Source organism: Hemitrygon akajei, unplaced genomic scaffold (genome assembly GCF_048418815.1).
Source record: "Hemitrygon akajei unplaced genomic scaffold, sHemAka1.3 Scf000167, whole genome shotgun sequence".
In the NCBI taxonomy this organism is placed as follows: domain Eukaryota; kingdom Metazoa; phylum Chordata; class Chondrichthyes; order Myliobatiformes; family Dasyatidae; genus Hemitrygon; species Hemitrygon akajei.
The window spans coordinates 793123-809672 of NW_027332053.1; the positions used below are offsets into that span (position 1 = coordinate 793123).

A 16550-nucleotide genomic window follows, 5' to 3' on the forward strand; every position below is an offset into this window, starting at 1 on the left:
CTCTGTGACCTGGGGGTGGAGGGAAAGGGACAGGGAAGATATGGAGGGAAAAACTAAACACGTATCTGGTGTAAGTATGGAATAATGTGGGAAATGCAGCGGATGGGTCAGGCAGTGTGTGAGGGTGAGGAGCGGAGTCAGCGGTTCAGATGGGAGACCCTCCACCCGTCACCTGATCCCGTTTCCTGTTCACGTTTCTCTGCAGATCTGCAGCATCTGCGGGTCACTGCTCTATGTGTACGTGTAGCTTCATCTTTCCTCGTTCAGACAAGGACGTGAGATCCAGATCTGTCACTTCCTCTCGTTGCGTGTGGACAATGTTCTTTTTCTGCAATATTTTCAGCATGTTTCATTCCACTCTTTACTGGCTGAAGTGCAGCCGATGTTTCTGGATGTGTGACCCATTTATGTGAGAATTTAGCCTTTTGATTTATCAGAGCTTCTCATAAATATGTACCGTTCACTCCAGAATTTCCAAAGCAACAACCCAGTCAAACAGTTCCACACAATTAAAATAGTTTATTACATTTGTATTATTTTTAAATTTTGTACTACTGATTTAATTTAACTATAGAATATGTATATTTTTGTAATTCATAGCTGTTAAAATCTATTGTTATGAGTTAGGTTCTACTGCTGCCGCAGAGACAACAAATTTCTTGGCATATGCCGGTGCTATTAAACCTGATTCTGATATTGATATGGGAGACCCACCACCGGTCACGATCCCAGTTACCGTAATGTGAGATTGAAGCCTATTCTATTTATTGGTATTTCTCAGAAAAGTCAACAGTTAAATTTCCTTCTGTGGTTCCAAAGCAGAATCTCAGTCTGTCTAATATTTCCACACAATTAAAATGGGGATATTGTTTATTATCATCATGTACTGAGCTACAGTGAAAATCTTGCCTGACGTACCATCCACACAGATCAATACATTGAGCTGATATATGACAAGACAATAACTGTAACAAAGCATTATGGCTGCAGAGAAAGTGCAGTGCAGATAGACATATGGTGCAGGGTCACGTCGAGTTACATTGTGAGGTCGAGTCCATTTTATCATTCATTTGGCTTCTAACTGCAGACAGGAAGCCGACCTTGAGCCTGGTGGTACACACTTTAAGGTGTTTCTATCGCTTCCTTGAAGGGAGAGCAGGTTTGCAGCAAGAATGTCCAGATTGTGAGGATCTTTGAGTTCATATCCTGCTTTTCTGAGGTAGGGGAAGTGTAGGAAGAGTCAATGGAGGAGATGCTTGTTTCTCTGATGTTCTCTGTTCTCCAAAGCTCTGCAGTTCCTTGCAATCATAGGCAGAGCAGTAGCCATACCAAGGCGTGAAGTGTCGACAAGAAGCTCAGAGACCTTGGCCTTCACCCTGCCTTGTGCAGCTGGATCCCGCTCTTCCTGTCAGATCGTCAGCAGGTGCTAAGTGTGGACTCTCTCACCTCTGTCTCTCTGACCCTCAGCACACATACCCCTCAGGGTTGCTCCCTGGCCCCCTCCTTTACTCTCTGTGCACCCACGACTTGTGTCGCCACTCACAGCTCCAATCTGTGAATTAAATTTGTTGACGACACTACACTGATTGGCCTAATCTCAAATAATAATTTTCAATCAATCTTCTGACAAGGCTCGGTCCAAACAAACTTTTCGCCCTTCTTCAGGAGATTACTCAGCGGAAAAGCGATACAAGCAAAGTTCTTACAGAACTTACGATAATATCCAACTGTTCCCAGAAACCTTCCAAGAGCCTTGTTACCAGTCGGAATAGAAACTTCAGAAAATTGCCTGGACTTTTGCCTGAACAGGAACCAATTTGCCTTGACCTACAACATTGCCAAGATAGGTCACAGTGACATGGCCAAATTCACTCTTCGGTAAGTTAACTGTAAGGTTGGCCTGGGAAAGCCTGTCAAACAGCTTTTCTACTGCAGAGATATGCTCTTCCCAAGTGTCACTCCCTGTGACTAAGTCATCAGTATCGGTATCTGTGTGTTCCAACCCTCGAATTACAGAATCAGTCATTCTCTGCAATGTTCCTAGAGCATTTTTCATTCCAAGCAGCAAAACTTTGTATTCGTACAACCCAGAAGGTGTCACAAACACAGAAATTTCTCTACCTTTGTCCGTCAATAGAACACACCTATACCCTTTCAGCAGATCAATCTTTGTAAGAAATTTAGCTTTTCCAGCCTTATTGATGTAATCATCCAACCTAGGGATAGGATATGCATCTGTTTTTGTTACTGCATTTACCTTTCCATAATCAGTGCAAAATCTAGCAGTGTTATGCATATATAGGTGTAAATATATATTTCCCAAACTTAGCTGGTAAATGATGCAGTCTTACGCTGGTGCGGTAAGGATATTTAGTTCAGTTCACGGGATTGAAGTGAGTGAGAGATTTGGCATCCAAACAGGTGTCATCGACCCTCTTCCGATGTCCTCCAAATCTTCCAAGTTAGCCAAACATGACCAACTTAAGAGCAGCATCTTCAAGTGACAATCTACCAACCCAGGCAAGGGTTTCTAGCAGATTTCACAGGGTCGCTCTTACATGCACTAATAGGCACAGACTGATTCCTCTTAACTGATCCTCACCCCCCCCCCCCCCCGTGGGCATTTAAAACTTCAGTGACAACTCTTCCCACTAGCCTTTGTGTGTCTGCCTGTCCTAAAAAACAAACAGCAACACTCCTTTAAATACCATTGTGCTGAACACCAGCTGTCCATCATGCAGGCCCTCCGCTCTATCTGTCTCTGTAACAAGCCGCTTGTGCTCGTCTCTCTCTCTCTCTCTCTCTCTCTCTCTCTCTTACAGACATGGTTCTTAGAGGCACAGTCCATAATCACAGGCCTAATAATACCATTGTTCAGCATATATTCAATTTCTTGCTCAGCCAATTTACACTTTTCTACCTTCATGCAATATGGGTGTTGTTTAATCAGTTTGGCTGGTCCGAAATCTACGTCGTGTACTGCGACCGTGGTTTGCTTGGGAACATTGGGAAATAAACCTTTAAACTTCAGAATTAATTTCTTCTGCTGTTGTTGTTGCTTTGGCTGCAGATGAGCCAACTTGTTATCAATGTTTTCTTGAACAACTGAGTTCATTAGCCTAACTGGGACCATATTTAGCTTGTGAAAAGTCTCAGATGAGTCAATTGTTTCATTCTCAGGGTTGCCAGATTCATACGTTTTGATAACAACACCCATAGATGGTGCCTGCTTGTCAAAATAAGTCTGTATCATATTTATGTGTACGACCTGTGTTGGTTTGTGTCGGTCGGGTGTCTTAGTAACATAATTCACGTCATTTACTTGAGAGACTATTTCATACGGTCCACTGAATTTCGCCTTAACTGGATTCATCCACATTGGAAATAAGGCAAGCACCTTACCCCCCACCTGGTATTTTCTTTCACAAGCCTGCTTATCAAACCAAAACTTCATTTTGCTTTGAGAAATCTATAAGTTCTGTCTTGCTAGGCTACAGGACTGGTGTAGTTTGTTTTTGAACTTCAAAACATAGTCTAAGAAGTTAACATGTACATCCCAACAATCCACTGTTCCTTTAACAAGGTCAAAGGTCCCCTCACGCAGTGACCAAATACAAATTTAAATGGACTAAAGCCCAGTGATTCCTGTACTGACCCTCTTACTGTGAACAAAAAAAATATATTCCTTCATCCCAGTATTTTCCATTTTCAACACAGTATGTCTTATTCATTGTTTTGAGGGTAGAATGAAATCTATCTAAAGCCCCTTGTGATTCCGGATGGTATGCAGATGATGTAATTCATTTAGCTCCCAGTTCATAAACCACCTGCTGGAATAAACCAGATGTAAAATTACTTCCTTGATCAGACTGGATTGCTTTAGGCAAACCAAATAGAGTAAAAAACTTGGTAAGAGCCTTCGTCACAGTTTGAGCTTTAATATTCCTGAGAGGTATTGCCTCTGGGAATCTGGATGAGGTACTCATAATAGATAGCAAATACCGATGGCCAGCTTTAGTCTTTGGCAATGGGCCAACACAATCCACAATAACTTTGGAAAAGGGTTCACTGAATGCAGGTATAGGCCGGAGTGGGGCCACTGGGGTGACCTGATTAGGTTTATCCACAACTTGACAAGTGTGACAGGCTCTGCAAAAGATCACAACATCTTTCCTCAAATTAGTCAGTAAAATTCCTTCATAATCCTGTTTAGTTTTATTCACTCCAAAATGGCCACCTAAGGGCATACTGTGGGCCAAAGTTAACATTTCTATCCTATACACTTTAGGAACTACAACTCGGTGAACAACTGTCCGTTCCTCACTCACAGGTATGGCAGGTGGCCTCCACTTCCTCATTAACACTCCATCCTTGAGATAATACCCGACTTGCATTTTCTTAATCTCATCATCTGAGAGAGCTGTTTCTTTTAAAACTTCAATCTCAGGGTCCCGGTTCTATTCTGCTATAAACTCCTTCCTAGACAGGGATAAGTCTTTCTCATCAGACTTACTACCTGAATCCTGTTGAAACAATGAAGGCAGAAAAGTCCCTGACAAGTCAGCATAACCTGAATCCCGATTTTGGCTATCATGGGTATCAGAATCATGCTGCACAGAACCGTCTGCATCAGCAGACTTTTTAGCCATACTTGGAGTTACTGCGCAGGAAGGATAAATGTTAAAATCCATCTCTGGGTCGTCAGTGGTTGGCTTAGTTGTCAACTGCACTGCAGGAACTACTTTACCATCTGCCAGGTCATTCCCTAACAGCAAAGTAACATCTTCCACTGGTAAACTGGAACATAATCCAATCTTAACAGGTCTGGAAACCAACCCTGACTGTAAAGTTACCTTGTGCAATGGCACAGAAGCCCCAATGCCTATAATAAAATGCCGCTCCCAATGCCTTAATAAGATTTACCTCGCCAGTGTTAGTCTCATCACCAAACTTTAGAACGCTGTCTAATATAAGTGACTGAGAAGCCCCAGTATCTCAAAGATTTTCACTGGTACTGGGGTTGACCGTTCCTTTACTTATACAAACCCATCTAACATAAAATGATCAAATCCCTTCTTAACTCGGTCAGACCTCTCAGTCCTTAACTGAGCCTCAACAGAATGTTCAGAACCCTGTGGGTTTATAGGTGCTTCAATATATTGAATACAGGCATTTGGGACTGCCTCCTTTTTGTTTTTCTTATTCAGGATAGAACAGTTAGCCATCATATGAGCAGCTTATTACAACAGTAACAAGACAAACCAGAATATTTCTCCTTCAACTGCTTCCCTTCATCGTTACTCTTGTCACTAGTCCCAGCTTTAATTTCTGGTTTACCCTGGTGATCCCTGCTACTCTTTTGGAAACTCTTATTCTGGGTAAATTTAACATTATGAGTTAAAGCGAACTCATCTGCTAATCTAGCAGACTCCTGCAATGTAGCAGCATCCTTTTCATCCAAATACGTATTTATGTCATCAGGGACACACCTTTTGAATTCTTCAATTACAACCAATGCTTTCAAGCTGTTAAAATCATCATTTATATTTTTATATGTGCACCAGCAGTCAAAACACAAACTTCTCACAAGCAAATTCCATATAAATCTGGTTCACAGATTTCCTTGAATTTCTAAACTTTTGCCTGTATGATTCTGGGACCAACTCGTAAGCTTTGAGCACAGCCTGTTTCACTATGTCATAATCAGCTGCTTCATCAACTGTCAAAGCAGAATAGGTTTGCTGAGCCTTCCCCTCAATTACACATTGTAAGAGAATAGGCCAACCCTTTTTGGCCACTTTAAACTCTGAGCAACCTTCTCAAAATGCTGAAAGTATTTATCAACCTCTGCCTCGTCAAGTGGAGGTACCAATTTAACTTCCCGACTGCCCACAGACTTATCACCAGAGTCTAACGCTAGACCCCTTTGCTGCAATCTCTCTATCTTTTCCAGCTCGAACACCCTCTGTCTTTCTGCGTCCTCCCTCTGTTTTTCTGCCTCTCTAGCCTCAAACTGCCTCTGCCTTTCCGCAGCCTCCATCTTTAACTTTTCTAACTTGTAATGGAGCTCAAGCTCACTAGGTTTACTTTTAGGAAACACCTCCAACTCCTCCATGTTAAACACACCCTCAAATACATAACATTCAGTTATAATCCTCTGCATCTGTGCCTTCCTCATTGTCAATTTCACCTTAGCAATTTTAAACCTTTTCGCAATACACAACAACACGATCCTTCTGACGTCCTCTAATGCCTCAGAGGTTGGTGCTACCAGACATATAACAACATCCATTGCTGCTGATTTTGCACACACAAATAAATCAAAAGGGATTTCTCCAATGAAATCAATAATTAATCAACACACCCTCAAATTTGTTCATATCCCAGATGCAAGCCCCAATTTTGTTACGAACAAAAACCTAGAAACAAAAGCTTTAGAAATGAACCAGCAGCAATTGACTGCTCCTGGAGTCTGGTTTTGATGTTAAAACCACTATCTTTATTAGTATCTACTTATAACAAAGTAAATTAAGCAAGATAAATAAAAGTTAACAGTGTTATGTGTATATATGTGTGTAAATATAACTCCCAAACTATTGAGCTCGACGGAAACAAGGCTTAGAGTCTTGAGATGGTAAAGTATGGAAGTTCAGTTCATCCACGGAATAGGTGATGAAAGAGAAATATTTGTAATCCAGGGTAAATGTCGAGAGGGGGCAATTACATCGAATTCCAAAGGTTCCATTGTGGTAAAATGAGAGAACAGTCGCTGTAGACTTTATCCGTTGTCGTTTCAAATCACATACGAATTATCACCGAAAGTGACTTGTCACAAGGGGTATCATCTTCAAGTAAATTATCACATTACACCCAGACAAGGGTTAACACATAAGTGGTCTTCACAGGATACGCCAATTCGGATCCACACCTAAGGATCAAATGAGGTGATAACCACACATTCGATGTATGGTGAATTGATACTTAACCCACCCTTGTGGGCATAGGAAAGCTCTAAGCAGTGACCCTTGGCTACTAGTTCCCTGGTTTCGATCCTTCCATTTTTCCTCCTTCATCTCCGCCTGACTCTGAGTGTCTGAGTCCTCGGTTAAATCTAAACAAGCTGTGAGCGATGTAAACAAGCTGCAAGCCAGACTGATTTGACTTCTTAATCACTCTCTCTCTTAAAATGAATGTCCTCAGCAAGCAAAAGCAAGGCATTAATAAGAATGTGAACTGACTGGTGTGCCAGTAGTTGGGATGACTGAATGAATCCTTTCCCACATTCTGAGCAGGTGAAAAGCTCAGAATGTGTGAACTGACTGGTGAATCTGTAGGGTGGATGAATCAGTGAATTTCTTCCCACATTCTGAGCAGGTGAATGGCCTCTCTCCAGTGTGAACTCGCTGATGTCTCTGTAGTTGGGATGACAGAGTGAATCCCTTCCCACATTCTGAGCAGGTGAATGGCTTCTCCCCAGTGTGAACTCGCTGGTGACTCTGCAGGTTGGCTGACTGAGTGAATCCCTTCCCACAGACTGCGCAGGTGAACGGCTTCTCCCCAGTGTGAACTTTCTGGTGTCTCTGTAGGGTGGATGAATCCGTGAATTTCTTCCCACATTCTGAGCAGGCGAATGGCTTCTCCCCAGTGTGAACTCGCTGATGTCTCCGTAGGTGGGATGACTGAGTGAATCCCTGCCCACATTCTGAGCAGGTGAATGGCTTCTCCCCAGTGTGAATTCGCTGATGTATCTGCAGGGTGTATGACTGAGTGAATCCCTTCCCACAGATTGAGCAGGTGAATGGCTTCTCCCCAGTGTGAACTCGCTGGTGTGTCAGTAGTTGGGATGACAGAGTGAATCCCTGCCCACATTCTGTGCAGGTGAACGGCTTCTCCCCAGTGTGAAGTCGCTGATGATTCTGTAGGTGGGATGACCGAGTGAATCCCTTCCCACAGACTGAGCAGGTGAAAGGCTTCTCCCCAGTGTGAACTCGCTGGTGTGTCAGTAGGCTGGAAGAGTTGGTGAATCTCTTCTCACAGACTGAGCAGGTGAACGGCTTCTCGCCAGTGTGAACTCGCTGGTGTCTCTGTAGGGTGGATGAATCAGTGAATTTCTTCCCACATTCTGAGCAGGTGAATGGCTTCTCCCCAGTGTGAACTCGCTGATGTCTCTGTAGGTGGGATGACTGAATGAATCCCTGCCCACATTCTGAGCAGGTGAATGGCTTCTCCCCAGTGTGAACTCGCTGGTGTATCTGCAGGGTGTATGACTGAATGAATCGCTTCCCACAGACTGAGCAGGTGAACGGCTTCTCCCCAGTGTGAACTCGCTGATGACTCTGTAGGTGGGATGACTGAGTGAATCCCTGCCCACATTCTGAGCAGGTGAACGGCTTCTCCCCAGTGTGAACTCGCTGATGATTCTGTAGGTGGGATGACCGAGTGAATCCCTTCCCACAGACTGAGCAGATGAAAGGCTTCTCCCCAGTGTGAACTCGCTGGTGTCTCTGTAGGGTGGAAGAGTTGGTGAATCTCTTCTCACAGACTGAGCAGGTGAACGGCTTCTCCCCAGTGTGAACTCGCTGGTGTCTCACTAGTTTCGATGCCAAAGTGAATCCCTTCCCACAGTCCGAGCAGGTAAACGGCCGCTCCCCGGTGTGTACTCGCTGGTGAGCCATTAGCTCAAATGACCGAGTGAATCCCTTCCCACAGTCTGAGCAGGTGAACGGCTTCTCCCCAGTGTGAACTCGCTGGTGTATCTGCAGGTTGGATGACTGAATGAATCCCTTCCCACAGACTGAGCAGCTGAACGCCCTCTCCCCAGTGTGAACTCGCTGATGCACCTTCAGCGTAGATGAGCAAGTGAATCCCTTCCCACAGTCTGTGCAGGTGAACGGCCTCTCCCCAGTGTGAACTCTCTGATGTACCTTCAGTTCAGATGACCGAGTGAATCCCTTCCCACAGACTGAGCAGGTGAATGGCTTCTCCCCAGTATGAAACAGCTGATGACTCCGTAGGCTGGAAGCGTGAGTGAATCTCTTCTCACAAACTGAGCAGATGAATGGCTTCTCCCCAGTGTGAATTCGCTGGTGACTCAGTAGTTGGGATGACAGAGTGAATCCCTTCCCACATTCTGAGCAGGTGAATGGCTTCTCCCCAGTGTGAACTCGCTGATGACTCTGCAGGTTGGCTGACTGAGTGAATCCCTTCCCACAGACTGAGCAGGTGAACGGCTTCTCCCCGGTGTGAACTCGCTGGTGTATCAGTAGTGTGCAAGAGTGAGTGAATCTCTTCTCACAGACTGAGCAGGTGAACGGCTTCTCCCCAGTGTGAACTCGCTGGTGTGTCAGTAGGTGAGATGACAAAGTGAACCTCATCCCACAGTCCAAGCAGGTGAATGGCCTCTCCCCGGTGTGAACTCGCTGGTGAGCCATTAGGTCAGATGACCGAGTGAATCCCTTCCCACAGTCTGAGCAGGTGAATGGCTTCTCCCCAGTGTGAACTCGCTGATGACTCTGTAGGCTGGATGACTGAGTGAATCCCTTCCTACAGACTGAGCAGGTGAATGGCTTCTCCCCAGTGTGAACTCGCTGGTGACTCTGTAGGGTGGATGACCGAGTGAATCTCATCCCACAGTCCGAGCAAGTGAACGGCCGCACCCCGGTCTGAACTCGCTGGTGTGCCATCAGGTCAGATGACCGAGTGAATCCTTTCCCAGAAATTCAGCAGATGACCAGCTTCTGACTGGTGTGTCCACAGGTGGGATGACAGACTAAGTGCTTTCTTACACACAGACTAAGCAGGTGAATGACCTTGCCCAGTGTGAACTTGCTGATGTACTTTCAGTTGAGATGACTGACTGAATCCATTCTCAATGTCTGAGCAGAAGAATGGGCTCTCCCCTGTGTAAAATGACGGGCGTGCCAGTTGGACAAATGACTGAGTGAATCCTGCCCCGTAGTCTGATCAGGTAGGATGGTCGATTGAATCCCTTGCTTCACTTCTTAAATATCTAGACAGAGACAGCAAAACTGGTGTGCCATGTCTGAGCTTCCGGGAGACAAATTCCTTCTCGTTTTTAACCTGTAAAAAGATTTACAAAATCCATCACTGGGTGTAGGACAACATTTCGGATGAGATTACTTGAGTTGCCAAGGTCTGATCCAGCATCACACTGTTACAGTGAGGTTCCACCCAAGTTGGACAGAGAAATCATCTTCTAACTGGGCACAGTGCTGGTATCTGGAATAACCATCAATTCCCTGATGCTCTTCTTGTTTCTATAGGAATGGGGCATTTCTGTGGTCTCCAATTTGTGCCTTGGCTCAGTTTGTCTCCCTCCATTGGTATTATTCCCTGTTCCTGCTGAGCTGCATGGGTGCCTCGCCACACAGTAACTGAAAAATTCTCACACAAATAGTCTTTCTTGACGTGCAGCTGGGATTTTCTTATATGTATTATTAACTTAAAGTGCCACAGTTTTAATGCCTTATAAAAATCTCTTGCTGAGATGAATGGTTGGTCCGCACAGCTGTTAAAGGCTCTTGCAGAAAAGTACCAACAAAGAAACAGGCCCTTTGGGCTATCTAGCTTGTGCTAAACTATTTAAACTCCCCACTCCCACACCCCTACCATTCAGGTACCTACACAAAACTCCTTAAATGTTGAAATCCAGCTCGCATTCACCATTTGTGTTGGCTGCTCATTCCACACCCAGATGACCATCTGTGTGAAGAAGTTTCCCCTCATGTTCCCCTTAACATTTCACCTTTCACCCTTAACCTATGGCCTCTGGTTGTAGTTCCACACCATCTCCGTGGTTAAAGCCAGCCTGCATTTTATCTATGCCCCTCTATCACAATCAAATCTCCCCTCAATCTTCTACATTCCAAGGAATAAAGTCCTAACCTGCTCAATCTTTCCTCATAACCCAAGTCCTCCAGACCTGGCAAAATCCTTGTGAATTTTCTCTGAACTCTCGGAACCTCTTTTACAACTTTCATCTATCTACTGTTGTCAGTGCTTTGGTTCATGAAGGCCAATGGGCTGAAATCTTTCTTTCCGTCTCTATCTAACTGTGATACCACTTTCAGTGAATTACAGACATCCCGGTTCCCTTTCCTCTACAACACTCCTCAGTGCCCAACCAGTCACTGTATAAGACCTACACTGGTAGGTCCTACCAAAGTGCAACACCTCACACTTGTCTGCATTAAATTTCATTTTCCATTTCTCAAACCATTTTTCCAGCTGGTCCAGATCGCACTGTAAGCCATGATAGTCTTCCTCGCTGTCCACTACACCCCAATCTTGGTGTCATCCACAAATTTACTGATCCAGTTAACCACACTATCATCCAGACTACTGAAATAGATGACAAACAACAACAGATCAAGCACTGATCCCTATGACACACAACTAGTCACAGGCCTCCAGTCAGAGAGGCAACCATCTGCTACCACACTCTGGCTTCTCCCAAAGCCAGTGTCTCGTCCAATTTACTATCTCATCTTGAATGCTGAGTACTGAACCTTCTTGACCAACCTCCCATATGAGACATTGTCAAGTGCCTTGCCGAAGTCCATGTAGACAACATCCACTGCCTTGCCTTCATCCACTTTCTTGATAACTTCCTCGAGAAACTCTATAAGATTGGTGAGCCATGAACTACCAAGCACAAAGCCATGTTGTCTATCATTAATCAATTCACATCTATCCAAATACTTATATATCTGGTTCCTGCACATAAGTTCCAATAACTTTTCCCCTACTGATGTCAAGCACACCAATGTACAATTTCTTAGTTTATTTTTAGAGCCTTTCTTGAACAGCGGAACAACATTGGTTGTCCTCCAATCCTCCAGTACCTCACCTGTCACTAAGGATGATTTAAATATCTGTGCTTGGGCCCCGACAATTTCTGCACTTGTCTTCCAAAGGGTCCGAGGGAACAATTTGTCAGGCCCTGGGGATTTATCCATGGCAATTTGCCTTCAGACGGCAAACACCTCCACCTCTGTAATCTGTACAGTCTCCATGAAGTTGATGCTGCTTTGCCTCACTTCTATAGACTCTGTGTCCACCTCCTGAGTAAATACGAATGCAGAAAAAATCTCCCCCATCTATTTTGTCTCCTCATACGGATTATCATTCTGATTTTGCAAAGGATTAATTTTTTCCCTTGCAATCTTTTTGCACTTAACATATCTGCAGAATCCATGAGGATTCTCCTTCACCTTGTCTGCTGGGGCAACCTCATGCCTTCTTTCATCAGTGTTCACTTGAATTTCCTGTATCTCATAAGTAGCCCATTTGTTCCTATCTGCCTGTATGCACCTCCTTTTTATTGATCTGGGAGATGAAAACCAAAGGGGTGATAGAGCTGCATGGTGGGAGGTGGGGCATGGGGGAGGGTAAACTAAAGTTGCAGGGGGAATGACAGAACAGATAGAGGAGAGGTTGTGGAGACAGATGTTGTTCAGACCTCAGACAAGGTCAGGAATGAAAAACGTTGAGCATGGTGCAGTGAATATGCTGAACCCTGTATATCTCAATGCAAGGAGCATGATAGGAAAGGTGGATGTGTTCAGGGAATGGATCAACACCTGGAATTAAGATACTAGGATCTGGCAACTGTGGACTGGGACAGGCTGCTTTATGGCAAAGGTGTGCTTGGTAAGTGGGAGGCCTTCAAAGTGAAATTTTGAAAGAGCAAAGTGGGTATGTGCTTCTCAGAATAAAAGATACAGATAGAAACTGTAGGGAACCTTGGATTTCAAGAAATATTGAGACCCTGGTGAAGCACAAAATGGAGTTGTATAACAGGGATAGGCAGGTAGGTACTTATGGAGGATAAGAAATGCCAGAGAACAAATAAGATATAAATCAGGATGGCTAAAAGAAGGCATGAGGTTGCTGTCGCAAAAAAGATGAAGGATAATCCTCAGGGATTCTAGAGATAGATTAAGAGCAAAAGGATTGTAAGGCACAAAGTTGATCCTCTGGAAGACCGGAATGGCAATCCACGTGAGGAACCAAAGCAGATGGGGGAGATGTTAAATATGTTTTCATCTCTATTTACTCAGGAGATGGACACAGGGTCTATGGGAGTGTGGAAAAAGACATGACATGGTGCTCCCTCAGACCCTACAGGAGGCAAGTGCAGAAATTGTCGGGCCCCTAGCAGAGATAACCAAATCATCCTTAGTGAATGGGGGGTGGGGGGAGGGTGGTTATCAGAGGGTTGTAGGATAGCCAAAGTTATTTCACTGTTCAACACAGAACATTGAAATCCACAGCAGATTCCAAACCATTCAGCCCACAATGTTGTGCCAACCATGCAACTTACTCTAGAAACTGCCTAGAGTTTCCCTCGCGCAGAGCCCTCTATTTTCTAAGCTCCATGTACCTGTCTAAGACCCTATTGTATCTGCCTCAACCACCGCTGCTGGCAGTGCATTCCACCCACACACCACTCTCTATGCAAAAACTTACCCCTGACTTTCCCTCGGTATCTATTTCCAAGCGCCTTAAAACTATGCCCCCTCCTGTTAGCCATTTCAGCCCTGGGAAAAGCCTCTGACTATCCACATGATCAATGCCCCTCATCATCTTATGCACCTAAACAAGGCTCTAAGCATAAACAAGGAAACTATACATTGTTTTGAGGATTTGTTGGAAGTATGCAAAATTATGAGGGTACAGATAGGGTAAATGCAGCAGGTTTTTTCCACTGAGGTTGGGTGGGATGACAACCAGAGGTCATGGGTAAGTGAGGAAGGTGAAAATTTAACGGGAACATGTGGGAAAGCTCTTCACTGAATCGACTGTGAGAGTGTGGAATGAGATGCCAGCACAGTGGTGCATGTGAGCTCGATTTCACCATTTAAGTGAAGTTTGGATAGGCAGCTGGATGGTAGGGGTATGGAGGGCTATCGTCCCAGTGCAGGTCATTGCATCAGACAGCTTAAATGTTTTCAGCATTGTCTAGATGGACAAATGGTCTGTTTCTGCACTGAACTTCTCCAGGTTTCTATGACAGAGAAGCTGGACAAAATTGATTGGAAGGGGAAACTGGTAGGAATGTCGATGGAGCAGCAATGGCTGGAGTTTCCGGGAACAATTCGGGAGGTGCATGGTAGATACATCCCAGTGAAGCATTAGAATGGCAGGAGGACACAACCATGGCTGAAATGAGAAGCCAAACCCAACATAAAAGCTAAAGAGAGGGTAAATAATAGAGCAAAAAATATTGGGAAGCTGTTACAAATTAACAGGTCTGAACAACATCTGTCTGGTGTCAAGAAAACAACCTCTCCCTCAATGTCATATAAACTAAAGAGCTGGTTGTGGATTACAGAAGGAATGGAGACAGGGTAAATCCCTTTGCTGTTGAGAGGGTGAACAGCTGTACTGAGGAAGAAGGGCCCAAAGGATACTGGGGACCCAATTCACCACAACCACAAACTGTTCCTGCTGCTACCATCCAGGAAACAGTACCACAGCAAAAGGACCAGCAGGCTCCAGGACATCATCTTCCACCAGGCCATCAGACTGATTAATTGATTTCTATGTTATACTGACTGTCCTAAGTGCAAACTATTTATTATGAATTACTACAAATTACACATTGCACATTTACGTAACCAAAAGATTTCTACTCCTCATGTATATGAAGGATGTATGTAATAAATTCAATTCAATTCACCCTTTCCACTATCTGTTCTCTCATTCTGGCTCCCATTCCCCCTACAACTTATTTTAACCACATCAGCCCCCCCTCCCCGACACTAGCTGTAGTAAGCCTTACCACAAAGGTATTAGTCCCCTCTTGTTCTGTTCCCCTAACTAACCCACCCCCCCCCCCCAACCAGTTTCTAAAGTGGTCTACCTGTTGTTGTGGGGTTGACCACAAGAGTACTCTGTGAGGGCTGTTTAACCTCATTCCCCTTCCTGACTCTCACCCAGTTTCCTGTGTCCTGCACCTTGGGTGTAACTCACCTCTCTTCATATCATATCTATCACCTCCTCCAACTCCTTGGATGATCCGGAATTCATCCATTTCCAGCTCCAACTCCTTAAGTGCAGGGTTACAAGCTGCATCTGGATGCACATCTTGTAGGTGAGGGCAACAGGGACAATGGAGGTCGCCCCACCTTCCCACCAATGTCCCCTCTAATTTCTAATGACCAGTGTGCACATGAAGCCTGTATTGTGCATTTTTTTAATCCAGTGTCAACATGTGCACAGTGAATTTTATATAGAGAGGTATTCATTTTAACAGCTAGCAAATCACTGTTGAAAAGAACTTTGATCTCCTCTGGGTCTGATCAAGTTCACCTGCACTCTCACACAACCTGTGTAACAGGCCTGTAACGGGTAATGAAGGATTTTCTCACCAGAGCTTTTGTACTTTGTCCATATGTGGTTTTCTTGCTAAATTACACTTCAAAAAGTCACATATCCAAGTATCACTCCACTTTTTCCCACTTGTAAATTCTCCAGCAACTTTTGCATCTCCACAATAGACACAGATAATACCAGTTTCTGTATTGTACATAAATATTTCCCCGAACCCTCCCCTAGGTGAACTCATGGTGAACTCATTGATGGCAATGCCAATGAATGTGAAGGGAAGGGCAGTAGTCTGTCTCATTGGAGACATCTGACACATTTGTGATGTGAAAACTAATCGTTGCCCAGGGCAAAAAGCTGTTTGATATAATTACCTTCCCAGAGAGAATGAATCAAAACATGTTCTCACGGGCAGAAAAGTTCAGACCAGGAGGAAGTGGAACAAAGCAACACAGACAAAATGCTGGAGGAACTCAGCAGGCCAGGCAGCATCTATGGAAAAGAGTACTAATGCTGGGCTCCGCCGGCAGTTTGTGTGTGTTGCTTGGATTTCCAGCATCTGCAGATTTTCTCCTGTTTGGGATTGGAGTTAAAACAAATGTGATTTTCTCAACAGCTGATGTAAAAGATTGTTGTGCCCTATCTCCGAGTTCCCAATCCTTACATTTAGATAGCTGGAGCTCAGCTCTGTCTGAGAGATCCATCTGTTCCCATTCCCTCATCAGCCGGAAGCTCCCCGGGGTCCGAATAAGGATCGTGGGGCTGAGAAAGAGGGACGAGAGCAGGACTGTGCCGGGATTGAGGGTCGAGTGACTGGACTCACTGCAATTGTCCCTCAGTCGGTGTTGTAAAGGCTGACCCAGAAAATCGTTCTTACCTGCGCCGAGTTTCCGAGGCCTTTTGTGAACTGCGCATGCGCAACATTCGGGACAATCGGCATCTTTGACGCCTGCGCATTCAATCGGGGCTTTAGCGCAGGCGTCAAAGATGCCGAATTTTTCAAACGCAGCGCTTTCTGGGTAATCACGGTGCCATTAAAAGTTTCCGCAGGCACCAGTTACATGTCCATATCAATTTTTTTGTGTATAGAAAACTCAGCAGCTCTTTTAACACAGAAAACAGCCCCCATAATGAATACAATTAATATCAGCAAACTTTCTGCGTGTTTAATGCCAAAGTAGAATATTCTTAAAAATGCA

The 16550-nt window shown here is 44.6% G+C and overlaps 2 protein-coding genes across 2 annotated transcripts in view; both read right to left on the reverse strand.

Moving 5' to 3' along the window:
• The window catches only part of LOC140724140 (uncharacterized), a 60109-nt gene extending 44693 nt beyond the window's left edge, over positions 1 to 15416 (reverse strand). The window contains exon 1 of the mRNA XM_073038616.1: positions 15396 to 15416. The gene's annotated coding sequence lies outside the window, so the exon portion shown is untranslated. The remainder of the gene's footprint in view (positions 1 to 15395) is intronic.
• LOC140724141 (uncharacterized) lies at positions 6107 to 16280 on the reverse strand. The gene is made up of 2 exons (XM_073038617.1): positions 16229 to 16280; positions 6107 to 10080 (listed from the first exon to the last, which is right to left on the reverse strand). Exon 2 carries the CDS (start codon positions 9681 to 9683, stop codon positions 7302 to 7304), a length of 2382 nt encoding a protein of 793 aa, XP_072894718.1. The 5' UTR covers positions 9684 to 10080; positions 16229 to 16280; the 3' UTR covers positions 6107 to 7301.
• Between the last annotated feature and the right edge of the window lie 270 nt (positions 16281 to 16550).

Coding starts and splice junctions, on each gene's coding strand:
- LOC140724141 (XM_073038617.1), bottom strand. CDS start 9,683: ATGGCACACCAGCGAGTTCAGACCGGGGTGCGGCCGTTCACTTGCTCG.